This window comes from Ctenopharyngodon idella, chromosome 16 (assembly GCF_019924925.1).
Source record: "Ctenopharyngodon idella isolate HZGC_01 chromosome 16, HZGC01, whole genome shotgun sequence".
NCBI lineage: Eukaryota > Metazoa > Chordata > Actinopteri > Cypriniformes > Xenocyprididae > Ctenopharyngodon > Ctenopharyngodon idella.
In genome coordinates, this window is record NC_067235.1 from 14,780,741 (window position 1) to 14,802,349 (window position 21,609).

The 21,609-nt window shown below is 40.1% G+C and overlaps 1 protein-coding gene across 3 annotated transcripts in view; it reads left to right on the top strand.

The window, feature by feature from the left end:
* LOC127497282 (glutamate receptor ionotropic, NMDA 2D) overlaps positions 1–21,609 on the top strand; it is a 91,770-nt gene that overhangs the window by 14,154 nt on the left and 56,007 nt on the right. For all 3 annotated transcript variants that reach the window (XR_007925498.1, XM_051865645.1, XM_051865644.1), the window contains exons 2-4: positions 18,420–18,752; positions 18,998–19,204; positions 20,892–21,158. Coding sequence is in view for 2 of the 3 variants with exons in the window: in XM_051865645.1 (XP_051721605.1) it covers positions 18,462–18,752; positions 18,998–19,204; positions 20,892–21,158 (765 nt within the window). In the remaining variant the exon portion in view is untranslated. The remainder of the gene's footprint in view (positions 1–18,419; positions 18,753–18,997; positions 19,205–20,891; positions 21,159–21,609) is intronic.

Genomic DNA, 21,609 nt, shown 5'->3' on the forward strand with positions numbered 1-21,609 from the left:
TGCATTTTTAATGAGTAGTATTTGAGGTAGTGTGAAGATCCAGATGAAAAAAAATGTGTGCGTTGTTGACCCGACTGTTAAGATATCATTGCATCTAAATCTGTGTGTTTTTGCTAGATAATGGCCTTTTTGCACTGTAGCGCTCAGCGAAGAGGCCACTCTCCCTGATGGATTGCATCTCCTGGCTTGCTTATTTCCCCCGCTCTCAGGAAGTCGGGTCTCTTTCTCCAGGGCAATTTCCACTTTAAATCTCAGTCATATTCAAATGGTAGAGTGGCACAACACAGAGCAACTGTTTTTTTATTTATTTATTTATTTTTTTTATTAAACCCCCAACCAAGTTGATGAGGTTTTTCAGGTTTTTTAAAATGAAGCTGTGCGATTAATCTAGGCAACCAATGAATACCTAATGCTCATGGTGGGTCGTCAATTATCTGTGGATAGAGGCAGAAGGAGGCCATTCCTGGTCATTTATAATTAAATTTTAGTTAAGAGTCCGTTTGAGCACTCCATATCTTTGGAGGAGCTTTGATTCAACAGCTGAAGCTTGACTTACATGCATCATTTACCGCTGTTGTTCAGCGCTAACAATCTTTTAAAGCTGCAATAAATTAGCTTTTCTAGTTAAATCCACCTGTACAAGGAAAAAGGAAATTCAACGACCGACACTTGTTAAAGAAATCCATATCCAGCCTTAAGGTGCTCACATTCTTTGTGGGTTATAAAAAGCTAGGATCTTCTGAGGACTGGTGGTGTTATTGAGGGTGAAGTCGGATCTTAGGGCAGACACTGCCCAAGGGCTCATAGATTTTGGATGGTTTATGATCCAAGTTGACTCACGGCATTTCCCCTGGTGTGTCCTTAGAATGGCTCTAATCCTTAAAACACTCCATTGTGCTTGACAGAAAGGCAGGATGCAGGATCTCAGTGGGGCTTGGAAGCTTAAGGGATGTGCTGGTTGAGCCAACCCCAGGCAGGGCATCATGTAGAGACCGCCACAGAGGTTTGTGGCGCTGAACTCCTACTCGAGGGTCCTCAGAGCCAGCTGCCGGCTGGTAGCAGTTTCCAGGAGCCCATTCATCAATGCAGAGCCTCTGAATAGCAGCCAAATATTCAACCTAGGCTCAGTGAAAAAAATGTGCCTCTGCCTACATTTTTCAACGTACCTATACATACAATTCACTGCAGTTTCCATCTGAAATGCCCACGAGTAGCAGTAAAACACCAGTAACTTTTATTCCTTTTTACACAAATTATCATTACATGGGCAGATTATAAATTATTAAAGACTTCTCTTTATTTCTCTTTATTAAATATTATATATAAGACTTTATTAGTTTCACAAAGTTTATTGCACAATACTATTTTATGACCTCAAAACACTTTGACCACACTGCATGATTTGTAAACTAATACATTTTGACATTGGCATCACATAACCAGTTCCATATGTATGGCTTTTCTGACATAGTAAACTTGCTCTGTAGCTTACCTGGTACAGAATTGCACTTGCGATGCAGAGCGCTTGGGTATGGGTCCCGTGAAGCACGAGTCACAATAAAAGAGCTCAAAGACTTGTGGAAGGAAGCTAAAATGGCATGGTTGCTTCAGAAAATGCCTTTTTCCCTCAGTTTTGCTAACACTGCCAGTTAGGTTTAGGGTTGGGTTTAGGTGGTACATTTTTTTTTAAATGCAATAGAGCAGTGTTTCTCAAACCTGTCCTGGGGACCCCCAACCACTGCACATTTTGTATGTCTCCCTGATGTAACACGCCTGATTCAATTTATCAGCTCATTAGTAGAGACTGCAAGACTTGAATTGGGTGTGTCTGATGAGGGAGACATGCAAAATGTGCATTGGTGAGGGGTCCCCAGGATGCTAAATGGTTAATGCTCCATTGCAGTGCATTAACCCTTCAGCGCTACTCAATAAAATTTAATAGAGGGTATGCATTGACGTCACTTTCCCACCGAAACACACCCCCTCAGCCGGAATGAGTGGCAAAAGAGCCTGCTGAATGACTGGATTTAATTGGGGAAACTGCAAAAATGTGAGTAAAACAAATGATTATCAGTTTAAACTAAAGGTTGGACTCGATAGTGTTCCTGTTACAACTTACCAAAGATCCAGTGATCAATGGATATTGACATGCAGCCAGGAATTGTGTTTCCTGACATTTATATGTGCCTGTTTTCGACGCCGGGGAAATACATAAGGCCAATTTGCCTGTGAACGCTTTCTATAAATACAATATAAGTATGTCTAAATCAGGGTGATCACTTATATCAATGTTATATATATCATCATATCGTTTAGCCATAAAACTTGTATAGTTTCTGTGAATTGCAGCAATCCATTAGCTTTTCCATTTTCTGTAGCTTTCGGAACACACGTTTAGTTTAAACTGATAATCGTTTGTTTTACTTGCGTTTTCTCAGTTTCCCCTAAAAACATCTAATTATGCAGAAAATAAGATGCTAAATATTTAATTGATGAGTTGTCAATACAATATATAACAATACAATATACAGGGTATGATTTTACCTCAAAATTGTTTCTGTGAATTGCAGCGATCCATTTTCTGTAGCTTTCGGCAGTCTGTAAAAATAGATTTTTTGTCAAATCTATCTGTACAGTCAATCGCACAGCTCTTTCGCAGCATTCACTCTGAAAACCAATGCTGCCACTCAGTCTTTTTGCCACTCAGTGGGTGTAACTCCAGTCACTCCGGCCGACAGTGACGTCACGTGCATACCCTCTATTGAGTTCACTTAATAAAATGTTGCCAGATTCTCGTTCATCTATTTCAGATAAAACTGAACACACTTTTAGTGTCACTTCGAAAGTGTTGCAAAATGTGCAAGAAGCAATGTAATATAGTTTTGCAGAAATGTCGCTACAGGCATGTTTTTTCAATGAGCCTGGGTTGGAAAATGTTGGATACTGTATTTGGTGTCAGTAAGCGGATACATGGCATGATGTTGTTTGAGGGGCTGTTTAAAAAAAAAAAAAAATCGAGTGCAAGGAAGTCCTATGATTTCATAAGGTAAAGAAAGCAAGATGAATTAGGAGCACCGTTCTATTGTAAATGCAGTGAATGAATTGCAGGGGATCTATTTTATTAGAATGGCTTGTGAAATTGTTCTTTCCTTATGGACGGGAAACTTGTTTTCTCAGCATGGATAAATTGGGCGAATTAATGTCTTTGGCTTAGCTTGTTATGTTAATTGAGGCCATGGGGGTTGTTTTTAGTGAATGGAAGTTATTAGGGTGCTGATTTATGAATGGAAGGATTCATAGGTGTTTCTTTGTTTTGTGAATGGGGACAGAGGAGCCTGTTGGATTGAATCGACTCAGCATAACCACGAAAATGTGCACGTTTGAGACAGAGGCACGGTGTGATCGGCTGGCACGCTACATAGGAACATAGTGTTCTTCAACCTTTAAAGCAGTTCAGGGCCTCCAAACAGAAGGCAATAGGAGAGTGGGAAAATCTGAGTGAGTGCGAGAGAGAAAGTGAGCAAAAATGCTGCATAGAGGGTTGTGTGGAAAGGCCAGCTCTCAAATTTCTCATTTCAGCTCTCAGGTTTTCCAGAATGAATTGAGAAAAATGATTCACACTGAGAGTTTTTTTTTTTTTCTGTAATGTTGTTCTTGTTTATTTGTTCAGATGTGGCTGCTGTTTCAAACATCTCTGCTTCCTGCCTTCATCAGTGAAATAAATTACGAGATAATGAGAAAGAGGCTGCCATCGAGGACCTGCTATTTCTGACAGTGAATGTTGTGCTGGTTTTAAGTCACAGTGAAGGAAAGTGGAATGGTTATTATTTAAGACCAATATCAACATTTGCAAGATTTCTCGTTTTCAGGACTCAAAAAAAAAGAAAAAGAAAAAAGGTCTGTGTCAACTGGCTGTTCATTTGTCATCTATTTGTATTGAATTTATTTGAATTTATTTGATGTAGACACAAATGCTGTTCCAAAACCTACTCTGTCCAAAATCGCATACTGAGTAGGTTCATTTGATGAAGAACTTGCTGCCCCTGTTAAAAACTTTTGTTCTATATATTATGAATATGTGTAGTATGAATGAAATCCAGACCTGCCATGTTGGCTTTGTCATGTGAACCTATGGTGTTGCTTCCCTGCCATTCATGACTCTTCTCCGGTGGCCTCATGGGATAGTAAAATGTCCATCAAATGTGCACTCCAGAATCTTGTTGAAATTAGTAGGTCACCTGGGTACTTTTCACCTACTGTTTTTTTGAATACTATATAGTAGGAAATGGGGTTATCAAACGTGCCAGTATTACTGGTACCAGTCGGTGCTAAAAAAAAAAGTTGATGGTAACAGCATTTCTGCAGTACCAGGTATATTCGGTACCCGCTGATAGACGCTGCTTTCAAACGCTCTCTTTCGTGTTCGTTTGAATGCTCTCTGTGAGTCGTAGGTTTCTGTTTACACAGTGTTTTTACAAGCGTTGAGAATTGTAGCTAATCACAATCATATCTGTCGAGCATGTGAATGCAGTGGACTATCAGAGATGCTAGGCAATAAGTTAGTCAGAATCCGCTTAACACTGCTGTTCAGCGCGAACTGCACGCTTGCGAATCCTTTAATTATAACCAACAAAGTGTAAGCACGATGTACTGTAAATAAGAGATTCATTGCTTTTTTTATTATAACGGGAGTTTGCTTGAGAGTGCAGAATTCAGTGAACTTGCGCTTTAGAAATTGACATTCACACAGAACACGTTTTTCCATTCCAAAGCGCTACTTTTCAATTGTTTTTCTATGTAAACACGCGCTAGACGGACGTGCAAAACCGTTGCGCTCGTGTCTTGCGTCTTTTGCAGCGTCTCGCACATGACATGCCGTTTTAAAAACGTAGCGCTCAAGTTAAAATCAGTTCAACTTTTAAAAAATGCATCTCCAGACCTGGCGTTTTTTTCCCCATTCCACTGCCTGCGCCCCGATCAGACAGAATGCGTTTTTCAGGTCTGAAAACGCGAGGCGCACCGCACTGGCTTTTTTTGGTTGATTTTAGAAAAAAAAGAGCAGTACACTGTGGTTTTTTATATTGCTAGGCAACCACTGAATCAGCTGTCCTATCAGTGCACTCTTTGGTTTGCTGTTAAACTGTCATATTATTTACATATTATTTACTTGCAGTTTGTGAAGTCATACAGCTCTGGGTAACCTGCGACAGCCACAACAAGTTTGTCCTCCATCATTGCAGTGTCCAAGCAACTGTAAACTTTCATCAGCGCAATGGAAGGCCCGTCTCTCCATTAATTCGATTGGACAATGGAAAAAAACGCGAAAGACGTCGGGGGCTTTTCCGTTTTTGCTTTTCCGAGTTGCTTTTTTTTTTCAACTTCAGGCACTCAGAGCGCTCCTACAAAAACGCAGTGCGCCTGGGGGGCATAAACAGCTCGCAAAACGCTCTCTGCCAATAGAAAACAATTTAAAAAAGGCACCTCTCACTGCAAAAAATGTGTTCTGTCTGATCGGGTCCTTAGTGATTATAAATAAACAGATTGCTTGCTGTTTATTACCCATTCACAATCTGAATACACATTTAGTTTTACATGCTGCTAAGCAGGGCTGCACAATTAATCGAATTTCTAATTGCGATTATGGTTATGGATGCCACGATTTTGTAAGCGTTCAAAGGTGCAATTACAACAAAAAATATCCACTTACATTATTCTGTGTGCTTAAGAGGTGTGCTTAAGAGCATGTTACGTTGTCAGAGGTGAATCACGATTACTTCAGAGTGTAAAAGATCTAACCCAGCACAAAAGAAACTACCAGTGATGTAAGTGTACACTGATTGGTCGAAAGAACGTGAAACACCAGCACCCTCTATTTTTAAAAAGCCGTGTACACAGCTTATATATTTACTCCACGAATTAACTCTACAAACATGGAAAACAGTGATAGATGGACCTCTCAACCTTACGCTAAAGAGAAAATCCAGCTCGACTTTAAGTGAAACATGATTATGTATTTCTACTCAGCTAGCGACATTGGGCGAAACCACACGGCAATAGGTAATACTTTTTCATTTACTGTCTACTTTCTTTGTATAACAGTTTTATCTAATAATGTATTAGACAGGACTGTTGAACAGGTTGTAAACTAATGAAGACGGAGAATGTGAGCACTGCTCAGGCTCTGGCTGAGGTTTTCTCAGTGCCATCAAAATAAATGTCTGCCGCACCGTCAAAATAAAAGTCACAACAACAAGCAGTTTACGTCACTTCACAGTTCTTACTTCCGGCGCGAATGCAACCAGGAAAATGGCCCTAGGGGAACATTAGTTCTCGGGGAACCACCCTGGTGGCTAGTTCCTATAACTAAGTTCCTAGAACAACATGGTGCGAAAGCCCCTATTATTATTACTTGCATATGTTTACTTTTTTATTTAAAGAAGAAACCAAACCTTGAGGCTTAATGCTATAGAAAAGCAATAAAAAATGTTCAGGAAGAGTGTTTTCAGGTTGTTGTTTTTTTTACATAAAAATATGGCATGCAGTTGCTTCAAACAATGGTATAAAGCTATTTAAAACATCATTCAATGTAATTGTGATAATCGTAATGAATAATTGCAATTAACAGTTTCAAGGGAATAATCGGCAATTATGATTTTGTCATAATCATGCAGCCCTATTGCTAAGTGCACTGCAAAGTTTCTGGATTGACAACCATATTTAAATACGCAATTGAATCAGAAAATGCAATGATTGACAGTGACATTTTTTACTTAATTCAACAGTTTTTGTTCTGGTACCGAAATTGGTACATAGAACTGCAAAATTGTATTGGTATTGGTACGGACTACTGAAATTTTGGTACTGTGACAACCCTAGTAGGGAAATGTTCATTGGCTAGTGAGCTGCCTAGCATTTAATGGCATCACAGGTTGTTGCTGTTCCAAAAAGCATTTGCATTTTGCTGCCTTCTAAGATACCTTCTTTTGGCTAAATTCTAAGGCAGCATTGTGGAGAATGCAATCCCATAATGCACTGATATGAGCTCAGTGAAATACATTTAAGATGGCAGAGAAGTGAGAGAAATGTTAACTAATTTATACGTTTCTAAATTTAAATATTGTAATTTAATACTGAAAAATATAGGCCTAATACTAAGATACAGATAATAAATTGTGTGCCAGATATCTAGTTCAGTCATGAAACTCTAGATGGTGCAGGCTGATAGGCCCATTGCATACAACCTACAAGCTATCTCACCATTACCACATGACACAAGCTGATTGGCCTTTGCTGATCCTGCAACCAACAAGATTGCTTTCTCAGCATATAAATAGTCTGGTTCGTTAGTCCTGTAGCTGAAATCCTCCACCTCCCCCAGCTCCACCTGCCTAGATCTGCTACAGGACATATGTATGTCTATTCATGCAGCCTCATATTTTACATGCTCACAGCAGCATGTCTGTGTATGTAATGGAAGTAGCAAGCAGCATGCGTAGCAAACTAAACCAAATACATCAACATTGCCATATTCATTAACCTGCCAAAACTACTTCAAGAGTTGTCATGATTGAACTATATTTAACATAATTGGGTGGTTGATGCATAATGTGTCCAATGTGAACTTTTTTTTTTTTTTTAATCAATGTCAAGTTGGTTAAAATTTGAGTTGATTTCTAAGATAAAGTACATATTTTCTTGATTTTTTTTTTTTTTTTTTTACATTTTTTATTAAGGTTTATTGTAATGTTTTTAATCACTTTTTTGCCTGTACTGCTTCATTTTAAATGGTCTTTAAATTTTTTAAAGTACAAACATGTAGCCTTTTAAATAATAAAAGTCATTAAAGCTGCACGTATAACAATTATAAAATAATTAGCTTGTTCTGTTTAAAATGCTTTCAGATGGAGTACAGCATGTCATATCAAAGGTCAACAGCCCTAATAGATTATTCAATCACTCCACTCATGCCGCCCGTATATCCCATGCACTGTGTGTGAGGAATGCTATTTGTATACGGTGCACAGAGGTGCCCATGTAGACAGCAAGGCAGCTCACTAGGTTTTGGAACAGCTAATCTATTGTACTATTTTAGAATGAAATAAAAGGTGTGAATCAAGCCAAATGAGAAATGCATTTAGTATATTGCAGAAATGTGAAGCTTTGGAGATGAGGCCCCAGGAGTACACTTACCTCTCTTTCTCATAGACCTCTGTCAGGGCCTAACAGTGTTGCATTTGGGGGAAAAAATGCTGGGAGCACTTTTGCTATTTTATCATTTTGCTGACACTTTTATCCAAAGAGTACACTTATTACAGGGAAGGTCCCCCTGGAGCAACCTTAGGTTAAGTGTCTTGCCCAAGGGCACAATGATAATAGTTCATAAATTGCTCCTTGTGGGATTCAAACCTACAACCTTTTACTTATTGGCTTATAATAGATCTGCAACTTCTTGGCTACTCGGTTTACCAACCAAGTTGCTGAAGATGTGAAGGTTTAACCAATTTACCAGCTGGTGGAGAGGTTTGCACAATGTTTAAGTACTTTTTAGTACTTTCTGTTTACATTTTTATGACATGTGATACAAACACCTTACAGAATCGAATCATTTGATTTTCTTAAATTTGTCAGGGCATAATAGCCTGCATGTTGTTTAATGCTGATGAGAGAATTAGGGGAGACTGCTTGTTTTCTCTTAATCTGCTGAGATTAGGTGAAAATCTGGTAAAGGAGCAAGATAAACAAGACAGCTATTGTCTTGTGAGTAAGATTACTTTGTTACCGCACTCTTGAAGTGGAGATCTTGGAGTTGAACTAGATTAAACACACTTCTTTATGGGTGATACAGCATCATCTGTTAAACACGTACAACATACTCATGGTATCTAAATAGTGTAGTAATGTTTTTGTGCAGTGCAGCATGGGCTTTGTTATTGTGATGAGGATCTGCTCCTGTGTGGAAGGTTGATGGATGACGTGGTCGTTTGTCAGCTAAAGTGCTTTCGATAGCGTCGGTCATCACGGTGCATGCGAAGCATTTTACGAGCTGTGTTTACAGCCGTGCAGTAAAGGGGAGCATTCTCACAGCCAGTGCAGCCATGGGCTTAGCCATAATGATCACGAGCTGTCAATGCATATGGCCCCAGATCCAGCCAGTGTTTGTGAATGCAGTCCATCTCATGACTCGAGCATTCTGTTGTCCATTTGTTGTTTTTGTTTTGGGAAAGGAGGGGCAGGGAACTGTTGGCATGGTTTTTATAGGGATGTTGCAATATACCGGTGCTGACGATAATTGTGATATTTAAATAAAATCTCAATTCTATTGGCCATGATAATTGTGTAGTGGAAATGGTGCATATTTTTAGTATTCGAACAATAAAGAAATTGACAGATAAAAAAAAAAAAAAAATCAATGAGTATGTTTACATGTGTACCAATATCCTGGCAACTCCCAAAATCAAGACTTCATTAAAGACTTTATTATCAGGTTATTCCCTGTCAGTGACACCAAAGTGTAATCATTTGTGTATTTGACTGCGAGCATTAAAATTGTTGTGCAAGTTATGTTAAATAAAATATTAAAAACCCAATATTGTCAGCTGGAAACTTGTTTGGACTTCATTCTCGTCATGCAGTTATGGATTTAGTATTTGACTGTACCACTTCTACTTCACCTGCACGAGATGAGAACACGGTTTTATAATTCCTTGGGACAAGAAAGAGTCGGAGTGTGCAATATATTTTCTCCTCCCCTACGGCGAAACACTCACTCAGGCTGGATGCGCTTAAATCCTCAGAAGGACGCCTTCCTTTCATAGCTAGACATACGTACTTCAATAAGCAGGTTAAGGTGTTTACATGCCTTAATTCAGGTTAATGGGCAGAAATCTATAGGTGTGTCGACTCAAGCCATTTATGCCTTACTCTGATAAAGAAAAACAAGTTTACATAACATGACCACATGCATTGTAGGCTTAAGCGTAATTGGGTTAAGAATGTGTATGTAAACATGCTCAATTAAATACAATACTTTGGACTTGATGTGAAGAAGTGCACATTCACCCCCCACCCCTCAAAAAATATGGTTTATTTATATATGTTATAAATGTCGTTATTCACTGATAATCTTCCCCTGAAGTGAGCTTCTCCAATGAACTGCTGCAATGGGATCATTGTTCCAGGGAATTGAACTAGGGAACCAGGGAATCAGTACATTTTTTGAACAAATCATTTAGACTGCTTTTGTCAACTGGATCAACAGTTGGTTGAAAAGATATGCCTTAATATAACACCCAAAAATAAAATTTCTGTCATTAATTACTCACCCTCGTGTCTTTCCAAACCCGTAAGAACTTCGTTCATCTTCGGAACACAAATTAAGATATTTTTAATGAAATCCAAGAGGTTTTTTATTCTCTAAAAAAGCAAGGAAATGACCACATCCAAGGTCCAGAAAAGTAGTAACAGTGCTTCCCACACATAGACTTTACTTGGGTAGGCCCCCCAAGTATATTAACGGCCGCCCAAGTATATTTGGAGACACGTTTATGCTTTTATTATTTTTATGCTCGTATACTTTTGTATCTGACCAAAATAATGAAACCATCCGCAATCGATTAACTAGTGGAAAATCTCCCCTTGCCCTACGCGTTTCGTACCTGCTCGTTACGCGTGCGTCAGAACTGTTTACTCCCGCTGACATTCCCATGTGCGCTGCAGAGATGCGGTGGATATTTCACAAAGAGCGCTGCATGTTGCAAAGTCACAAGGCGGCGTTGTTGCGCATTCTACAGGCTTGCGCTTCAGACTGCTTCAAAGTGATTCTCAATCAATGAAAAGCGCAGATTTATGCCAAGCGATTGCTAATGAACTCAAGTTGATGAATTATGACAATGTCTACTTTATGGCCTTTATATAATATATTTTAGACGATTGTAAGAATCTGGGGATCAGCTCGCAATTGTGTAGACATTTCAAAATAAGAGTCCTGGTGAATTTCGGGCTTGTTTATAATTAAAAGTCACAAGCTAAGTTTTTTTTCTTCTTCTTCTGGGCATTATTGGTATTTTGGTTACACAATAAATTGTATTTAATTTGATTTCCATTTAATTCATTGTAAATTATTGTAGTCTCCCCCACAGGAAGAAAAGACTAAGAACATTATTTGACACATATATTATTCATTATATAAATTTTACTAGTAAAATCTGTGTCCCACTCACTGAGAGAGACACTATATGACATAGCAAGGAGAACATAGGAAAAGGAGAACCATTTAAATGCTGTAATTTTGCATAATTTACAATGCATAATAATACATAATATTAGTATGTAATTAAATGTAATAGTATGCTATGTAATTAAAATTAATTTAAATAAAAATATTGTTAAAAATCACAATATTTGTTGTTGGTCACATGTAGTAGACCATTTCTGTGCCGTGGAGGATTTTTCACCCAGCTACCACCGCAAGTATATTTCAAACCTGTGGGAAGCACTGAGTAAAATCATTGTTAAAATAGTCAATCTGACTATAGAGCTTCTACCCTAAAGTACCGTAAAACGAAAATAACGACTTTATTCAACAAATTCCCCTGTCATTCTCCTACGCTTTTTCCATTGCAGCGCTTACAGTGTCTACGTCAGAACACTGACTCAGTATTGGCAGTATTGTTCACTGTGTCAAATGCATATGAGACTGACAGGGTAGAGAAGAAATTGTTGAATAAAGTCATTATTTTTGTTTTGTTTTTGCACACAAAAAGTATTCTTGTCAATTCATAACAATATGGTTGAACCACTGTAGCCACGTTGACTATTTTAACGATGTCTTAACACCTTTCTGGACCTTGAATGACAATAATTATGTTGCTTTCTATGGGGATAAAAAAAACCTTGGAGAGTGAGTAATTAATGACAGATTTTTCATTTTTGGGTGAACTAACCCTTTAAAATACTAATTTGTTCATAAATAAACCATTGCTGTTCTTGCTGTTCTCATGAGCATGGTAAAAAGCGTTAGAGAGAATGTCAAGATTTTCAACCTCAAAAAGTACTTAAATTCAGACTTGGTGTAAATAGGCATTTTATATTTGGAAATACTACAAATATTTATATTCATATATGCTACATGCATGAATGTAATGATATAAGACCCATAAACTGCACAAGATCTTTGTAATGTACCTAACTGACCTTGTATCTTGTGACATACATTTTATACTGTATGTTCATACTTCATTGTAAATAACTGAACTGGACATGTATTTTAAAATAAAGTGTTCACAGCATATTTAATAAACCAGTCAGGGACACTAGAGATTTATGTAAATGTATGGAGCTGTTATAGTAATGTACTGTAGTATTTTAGAATCGCTCGGGGGTCTGTAAGCAACAGCGAAGCACATGTCCCTTCCTTTGTGGATGATATATCATTGAGTTTCTTGGCTCTCTTTGATGAATTAAGGACTGCATGTGCATTTCCCACATCTCTTACTGTATAATGCAACCTGTGGAAGCAGAGGTAAATTGCTGCTTTTGCACAACATTAGCACAGTGGGATCCCAAATGACAAGCACAGGCTATGATTACTCCAGGTTAATTTGAAGCAACTCAAAAACAGTAATATGCTGTTATGGAATGTGGTCAGTTGCTCATTTGTGCGTTACAACCCCCCACCCCCCAAACTCCTCCCCCCACCAACCTTTTAAACACACACACACACACACACACACACACACACACACACACACACACACACACACACACACACACACACACACACACACACATACTGTCCCTTGTCTGTCAAAACTGGAGGATTGCCAGCGTGTTTGTTCAGGCCAAACACGTACACATACCCCAGTAATCAATATTTCTCTCTTTTCCTCTATTCCTCCATATTTCATCCCTCTTTCTTTTTCTCCACTCCCTCCATTTCCCCCTCCTCCCCATCTCTGTCCACATCTTAGTCATTAGGACTATATTTACCTCTTCCAGCCAAACAGAATTCCAATGTCTGCCTGTCTCCCTCTTTCTCTCTCTCTCTCGGTCTCCATCTCTCCTATATTCTTCTCATTGCTCCGTCGTCTTTGGCCTCTTAATTCTTTCTCTCATTTATCTGAAGGACTCGTCAGGGTCAACAGACCAACAGGCTTAGAGATGGATAAATATAACAGAGGGAGAAAGAGAATACAACAAAAAGAGAACAAACCCAGAAAGCAGTGACAGAATTGGGAGAGAGAGAATATTATGTCAGAGAGCCTGGTGATTCCAAGCAATTGCATTAGCACCTGAAGTCATGAAACAGAGGAGCAGGCAGGAGGAGGCTGCCACAAAAGTAAATTGAAAATGATTTGCTTGTATTGTGTGTGTGTGTGTGTGTGTGTGTGTGTGTGTGTGTGTGTCTGTGTGTGACTGAGATAGAAAGGAGAGTAAGACAGTGTGGAGGCACTTTCTTACATATCAACTGCACTAACCTCTAACTCTCTAAATCATTTTATCGGTGTGCGCGTGTTCGGTGATGTTGGTATGTGAGTGTCGGTATGAAGTATTTATGTGGGTGTTTATATTTTAATGTTTGTTATTATTCATTCACCTTACAGTAACCACCATTCATTCCTTGACTGTTTTTTATTAGTGCACACACACACAGACCTTAGAAGCTATATTATTAATGAGGGCCTCTCATAGACGCTGTGGTTTTGTATTAAAATAATATTTTTGTCGACACTCATTTTTTGTGCATCTAATAATTTATTCAAAAGTACATTAAATGCAATTAACACAGGGATTTGAATACACCTCTTCTATGATGATTTTTTATTTTCTGAATTAAAATAAGTTAATATATTTAAAAAAAAAATGAAAATAAAATGAAATTATTGAAAGAGTAGTTTGGAATAATCTTTTATTATTTTTCAGAAGAAATAAAATCTACTGCTTAAATTTAAAAAGTTTTATACACAGAATCAAAAGCATGTTGTCTGGCCAATATGCTGAAAGAACACAAACAAAAAACAGGAAATTATATCATAGAGAGGACCCAACCTGATCACATGAGAAACTGTAACTATTCTAATGAGTTTGATTTGATTCATACAAAATGTATGAATTTCAAAACGTTTTTGAAAGAGTGTTGTGTGAGAACGGAAGTGAAGAGTAAACAAGATGAATGAAGTTCATTACCCTGTGTTTCTTTGCTTACTAACTCCTGACAGATACCACAATTTTTTTTCCGCTATCGTTGGTCACGAAGATGGCTGTTGATAACGTGCCTCAGGTATCCAGCGCTAGTTGCGACAACATTGTCTTGCTTTCTTTGAAGTTGCAGTGAAAAAAAAAAACTAGGCTTGTTTTTATCCACTATATTGACTTTACAGTACTATGACGCCTTTACAGTATGTTGCTTTGCGAGTTTTCAGTGCCAGTACTGTGTTCGTTCATTGCCAGTACTGATGAAATGATTCACGATCAGTTAGAGAATGTGCTTAGCCCACAAATGTATAAGAGACTTTTACTAGAAACTGATTTTAGACTCAACAGAGCTGTTAGGATAGCAAGCCAGATTGAATCTGCTGCCGATCAGGCTAAATCTATTCCCTACATGACCACTCAGTTCTTGCTACGTTCTTCATTGTGGACAGAGGGACACCACTCATGGGGAGGGACCTAATGTCTGCACTGCATGTGAGGATTGAAAACAATCAAGCCCTGCCTCCTAATGCCCTTCCTGCTTCTCCTGTGCCAGCCTTTCATTGCACTGTTGCTGAGTCAACTGAGTTTGGATGTGCTTAACTTTATACACTGCGTAAAGCTGGATAAAACATCACACATGTGCTCCAAAAACTTCTGCCACTCTCTGTACGTAGTGCTGTGTCAGAGAAATTAAATTGCTTTCAAGCAGCTGGGTTGATAGAACACATCGACGCCTCTGCATGGGTGTCACCAATTGTTGTTACACAGAAAAAATCTAATAAAATTAGGATGTACCTTGACTTCAGAGAACCAAATGAAGCAGTGATCATGGACTCTTTTCCATTTGCCGCACATGGATGAACTACTCTCTGCTCTAAAATGTTTTCTCTACCTGACCTGACTAATGCTTACTACCAAGGGCCGCTGCATGAGGACAGTCGTGACCTGACAGCATTTATTACTCACAATGGACTGTTCTGTTTTTGTCGTGTTCCTTATGGATTGGCTTCAGCACCTCCGGCATTTCAGAAGATGATGACCATCATCTTGACTGGCTGGTCAGGGGTTGAAAATCACCAGAGGCCTGACTTGACCACCAGGAACTCTTTCATGAAGCCCGCTTATAAAGAATAACGGTCCTCAGATCCGTTTTCTCCTTCACAGGCTTTGGGTGAAAGCCTTCTGTTCTTGCCAGTATGAGGAGCCTGATGTAGATGGCTGGGGCTGCCCCCTGGCAGCAGCCCCATGGGACTTATGGCGATGGGGGCTGAACCTCTGGAACACTGCAGCTTGTTTCTTTTCCTCCTGAAATCTCTTGACGACCTTAGCTAAAGCGTTGCCGAAGAGACCAGGAGGTGACAGCAGGGGATCAAGCAAGAAGGCTTTGTCTAAAGAGGAACACACTTCTTAAACTGTTTCTGCTGCTCGCTCGCCATTTCTAATAACAAAGCTAATATATTTGAGTGGCCTACGGGACAAACAAACACCAAATAGGACTCGCACACATAGAGCGCTTGTTAAAGATGAGAAAGCTGTCGCTGTTGTGTTGCCGATTCTCTTTGTAGCTTCAGCGTTACGCCGTCACACGTCATAGGACTACGCAGCACCAATCAGAATTGGACTAAATTGCACACATGCTTCAGGCGCTGTCATGCTGAAGGTGTTCCACAAAGTGTCGTCATACCTTCTCAGGGAACTAGTCTGCTGTTCATAGGTCATACTGTTCCAGCAGAGGGTCTTCTTCTGGATGAATCACGTGTAATGAATCAATTCAAAATGCCCCTGCTGATTATCTGTCACGTTTGCCCTTACCTGCTTCTCCTGCAGATAATGCTTTTGCTCCAGCTCCCATTGATGATCTTGATGAGGAATTTATTGCATTTCTATCTGCTGTAATTCTTTGTCTGCTGCGGATGTTGATGCTGCATGTGCTTCCTGCACTAACCAAACTTCATGCACAGATTTCTAATGGTTAGCCTCCTTTACACAGGGGACTGGACATTGAGTTGTTGCCGTACTATATACTGTGACTGGAACTGTGTGTTAAGGACAGCTTCATCTTCCGAAGCTCACGACTGATTGTGCCTGCTGCTCTTCAATATCTGCTGGTCTCCATAGCGCACAAAGGACATCAGGGAGAGGTGAGAACCAAACATCTCTATTGGTGGCCAGGAATGGATGCTCAGGTTCATGATGCTGTATGTTCCTGCCATGTATGTCAGCTCAATGACAAAATTGTCAAGTCAGATCCTGCTCCTCTCCAGCTGCTGCCAGAGGGACCATGGCAGAAAGTGGCTTTGAATATAGTTGGGTCATTTGACACTGCTGCATCTGACTGCAGGTTTGATATAACATTAACTATTACAGCAAATGGCCTGAGGTCTCCTTTACTCACACTGTCACTATGGATTCTGTGGTTTCATTTCTGTCATCAGTCTTCAGCTGCCATGGAAATCCATTGAGTATTGTTACTGAAAACAGTGTTCAGTGTACGTCTGCTTGCTTTCGCTGCTGTTCTGGAAGGAAGGAATATTCGTCACCATCATTCCTCTCTCTTCTACCTTGCAGCTAATGGTGGTGTAGAAGGTTCAACCGTGTGCTCAAACACACTGTCCAAAATGGCCAGGAAGCAACATCTACCATGGAAACCTGTGGTAACTGACTTCTTGCAGGTGTACCATGCCACTCCACATGTTGCAACAGGTACTTCACCCTTTCAGCTTCTCTATGGCAGGCAAATGCACACAAGGCTGTCTATTTTGCCATCTGCTCCTGTGCACCCGCCAACTAACATGACTGTTTGCCGAAGGGTTATGCGGCTGCAACACAAAGTGAAAAAGTACACTGATGCTAAGCGGGGTGCTCGGGAGGGTAATAAAGTGAGGGTACGGAAACCCTTGCATGTTCCTTAAGGACACAGAGAGTTTACTGATCCTCTCACGGTTGCCAAAAGACTTGGGGTGGGTACATACGTTCATAATGATGGAAAGACATGGAATGCTTCCCATCTCACTGCATGCACAGCAACAACACCGGCTGAGAACACTGCTCACTGCACACTCACACCACTGGACCTAAATGTGATGTTCGGAAGCCTAGTTGGTTGAATGACTTTGTTACTTAGATTTGATGTGCTGTTCTGGATCTCATGTGTGGATGTGTCTGTGTAGTTTAACTGATGTTCTGTTCTGTTTTTTAAAAAGGGGGGAAAATGTTGTGTTCGTGGGTAGAATTGGGTTGGGACTACTATTTTGAAAGAGTGTTGTAAGGAAGTGTTATGTAATGACTTAATGTGTGAGAACAGAAGTGAAGAGTAAACAAGATGGATGAAGTTTGTTACTCTTGTCTCATGTGTATCTTTGCTTACTAACTTCTGACAGATACCACACTAACCCTCACACCATGTCTACACTGGACAAGACCGCTGTCGCTCGCGTTGCAACAGCTAAAAGCTGTCTACACTGGACGCAACAAAGCGCCCGTTGCAAAGCATTTGTCCTTTGTGTCAGTATGTCATAAATAGAATGAGGCACCAGTTTGCGGGCTGAGATTTGTGTAGACAACATCACTGATTATAATGGGTTCTATTGGGTTCTATTATTCTTTCGTTGCATTGCATCGTGCCACTCGCGTCCGGTGTAGACACGGTGTCAGTAGGGCGTAAGCAGATCGCGCGAAATAAGTCACAAATTGCTGTCTCATTTTACCTTAAATATATTTTAAAACTTTTTTTTTTTAAATGAAAACTTTAATTAAATACAGGCAAAACCCTTGTACAAACCTGTTGACATTATTACATTTAAACTAAAACATGATTTGGCTGATCTGTGAGCCTTCCAAATCCACTTCAGATGCTCTCACAAGACGTTTCACTAGGACATTTAGGCCTTCACAAGCACAGCTAAACCTGTACATGCACAAAATCACATGCAGTTTCTCTCTATCCCTCTATCAATTACCCTCTCTCTCTGTGTGTTTGTTTTCCTCCTGTGTTGCTCCATTTCAGCCTGTGGCCTGAATAAAGTCCATTTAATTCCTTCTTTTGTCAGTTCTCTTACTTTCTTGCCATCTTTCTTGTTCTACTTCGCTTTCTTTCTCTTATTCTAATTGTTTACTCTCTCTCTGTATCTCTCAGGTTTTTTTTTAATTGTATGCAATATATTGAATTTATGATTTTATTTTAATTGCAGTTTCTCTCTTGCTTTTCCCTTCCTGGTTTCACTCAGGCTTTCTTTGTGCCCTCTCGTTTGGCCTCCAAGTTTGTTGCCATGGTCACAGTACCCACGCTGTCTCTGCTATTGGCCCTGGTAGAATGGGCGGGTCAGACTAGCTCCTCCCCTCATCTCTTGCTCCGGCCCCGAGAGCGTGAACGGGACCCAGTGGCATCAATGCACTTCAACATCGCAGTGATCCACGCGGGCTCAACCGTTCAACAAGGGGAAGCAGGGGCTGCAGCAGCTGCGGGTAGGGTGCCGTACCCAGGTTTCGGACGTGTGCACAGCAGTTTTGGTGAGAGCGTCGTCACCCAGTGGGGATCCGCAAACGTAATCTGGCTTCAGGTCAGTCTAAAAGAGATCATGCAACTAGAATGGAATTGAGTGCTTTCAGGGTGGAGACAGGATTGTGATTTTACATTTAGAGTAACATAGAATACCTGAACGCATTGTTAATTTTGAACTGAAGCGCGAACACAAAAGTAGAGTAAAATTATGGGCACTTAAGCATGAGTGTTTATTCATAACTATAGAAGTCAATGTGGTGTGAATGTGAACATGAATGTGAAGTGAATGTGAATTGACTACAGGTGAATGACAGCAGTCCCAGGACTCTGCTCTCTCAGCTGTGTGACCTGCTGGCAGCCAGACCCCTTCAGGGACTTGTATATGAAGATGAGAGACCCCTCCCGCTGTCCTCCGGCCCCCTGGCCCCCATGCTGGAGTTCGTTTCAGCCCAGACCGGCCTCCCCATCGTTGCTGTGGGAGGGGGAGCGGGTCTGGGCAGGGTACCACAGGTATGGCTGTTTACAGAATTAAGATGTGGTCACATTTACCGTTGCTCAATGAAATTTCACAGATGAAATCCTGTCATTTAAATAGGAATCTGCACGATTAGGAGTTCCCCAAGCAGATTTCACCCATATTCAAGTTGGTCATGCAAATTTGCCGCGTTGACCAGTAAAAAGCTGCTTGGTTTGAAAGTGAGTGAGTCTGTGTGAGCAATGCTTCATGCATTGCTACACTATTGGCAGTAAACCTTTTTTTTTTTTTTTTGCCTGCACAATTACACCAATGTGACCACATCTTTAAGTTTGATTTCATTCAATTACTCTAAGTGCATTCTAATTAGAAAGCAACTAGTGATTATTCACAATGATTCCATACTCTGAGTTAAATTAATTTGACTTAACCTCTGTGCACATTTCATTGATTTCACAGCAAATCTTCCAATATAGACTGGTGCCAACTAAATGAACGATTTTAAATACAGAACTAAAGTCTACAGACTTAAACTTGTCCTTTTTGAAGTATTTCCTGTAACCTTGCTAGTGTCAGCAAATGCTAAGTAAAATGCTTATTAAGAGCGATTGTACCCAGCCAATACGATTGATCCTGATTCTCTGAAGTATAGCTGTCTTTAAATGAATAGTGTTTTTCCTGATCAACTGTACTGTCTATGCCATTTAATAGCACAATAAAACATTGAGTATTTCTCAGACTCAGATGCACTTTAGCTGCACTGAATTATTTGACAGCGTTATTTTTTTCTTAAAAGAAAAAACAAAACAATATTCCAGTTTCTTTGGACTGTGGAAATTCCTCACAAACATCTCTCTCTGCAAGCTCTTGGTGTTAATGAGCTCTAACACTTGCTAGATAGTGTTTGGCTTGCTGCAGTGCTATAAGGGCATTGTTTGTTAATGGTACCGCCTGAGGAGGAGTGTTAAACGGACAGAGATAGGGCTGCCGTCGTCTCTGTCGGGGCCTGATCGGGGCACACCGATAACTGTAGGAAGGGATGGCATTACTAACATCCATTTGGATAAATAGCAAGGTCAAGGGTCATGCATTACCGCTGCAGGCCATATGGTCTGCTCTTTTTTTTTTTTTTTTTCCCTCTCATGTTCACTGAAGTGCTTCGGTCTGGGTTTTGCATTTTCAGCTGCTCGTCTCGACATTTATAACCTGTTCTCTTTAGCACAGTATGAGAACAACAAAAGCAAAAAAGACATGATTTTTTCATTTACAAATGTTTCGTTATTATTATTTACTCTAGAGACATGATATTATCCTTTTGATGATGTTGCATTGAATCCTACATTCTCCCGGACCTACACGTACACATTGCATTGCAAATTAAATTTAAATCTGTGCGACGTACTCCGGTGATGATTAGAGTCACTGAAGTACCTCCCTCCTGTTTCTACAGCGGCTGCATATCTCAGAAACTCTTTATAAGAAATTTAATTCCTATGATGCTTTATGGAGGCAATAAATAGTCTTCAATCACAGGAAATGTAGTTATTTTTCCCCTTTAATTGCACTGCAGAAGACTAGCTCTGTCTGCTGTTACGATTAGAGAATGTCACATTAGAAACTGTTCATAAGAAATGTAGTTCCCATGATGCCTTATGCAAGGAATGAATCAACGGTCTTTAGTCTTGGGAAATATAGTCGTTTACCTTCTTAATTACTCTGCAGGAGACCGGCTCAATCTTCCTGCAGTTCAGCTCTTCCACCGCACTTCAATTGGAGGTGATCTTTGAGGTGCTGGAGGAGTACGATTGGACGGCCTTCTCAGTGGTGTCCACACGTCACCATGGCTACCAGGACTTCCTGTCGGTGGTGGAAGGTTTGACCGACGGGTCATTCATCGGCTGGGAGAAGAAGAGCATAGTGATGTTGAATTTAACCGATGACCCAGGAGGAGCGCGAGCACGACGGCTGCTGAAAGAGAACGAAGCACAGGTAGAGAGGGAAGGTCATTGCGTTTATGTCTCACTTATTCGCTTGCTAGCTCATTTAATCATTCAATTACTCGCTCATTTAATCATTCACTTAGTCTTCCTCCCTCCACCTGACATCACTTCCTGGCCTTAACCATTTATCTGACTTTTTCTTTTGGCTGTTTACTCCACCATCTTTCTGTGACCCCTCACTGTCCTTTCTCCGTTCTACTCTCATTCTCATTCTCTTTCCCATCTCTACCTATATCTGTGTAATGTGTACGTGTGTGTATGTGTGTCGCAGGTTGTCCTCTGTCTCCCCCTGGCTCCAGGCTGTTATTGTTCTGTGTATGTGTGTGTTAGAGGGTGTTATTGTGCCTTGTGGGTCCCAGTACACTGATGTCAGTGTTAATATAACACAGAGCCTGTGGCGGTGCAACCCAATGCCGTATGCATTAGATTCAGTCTGCAGT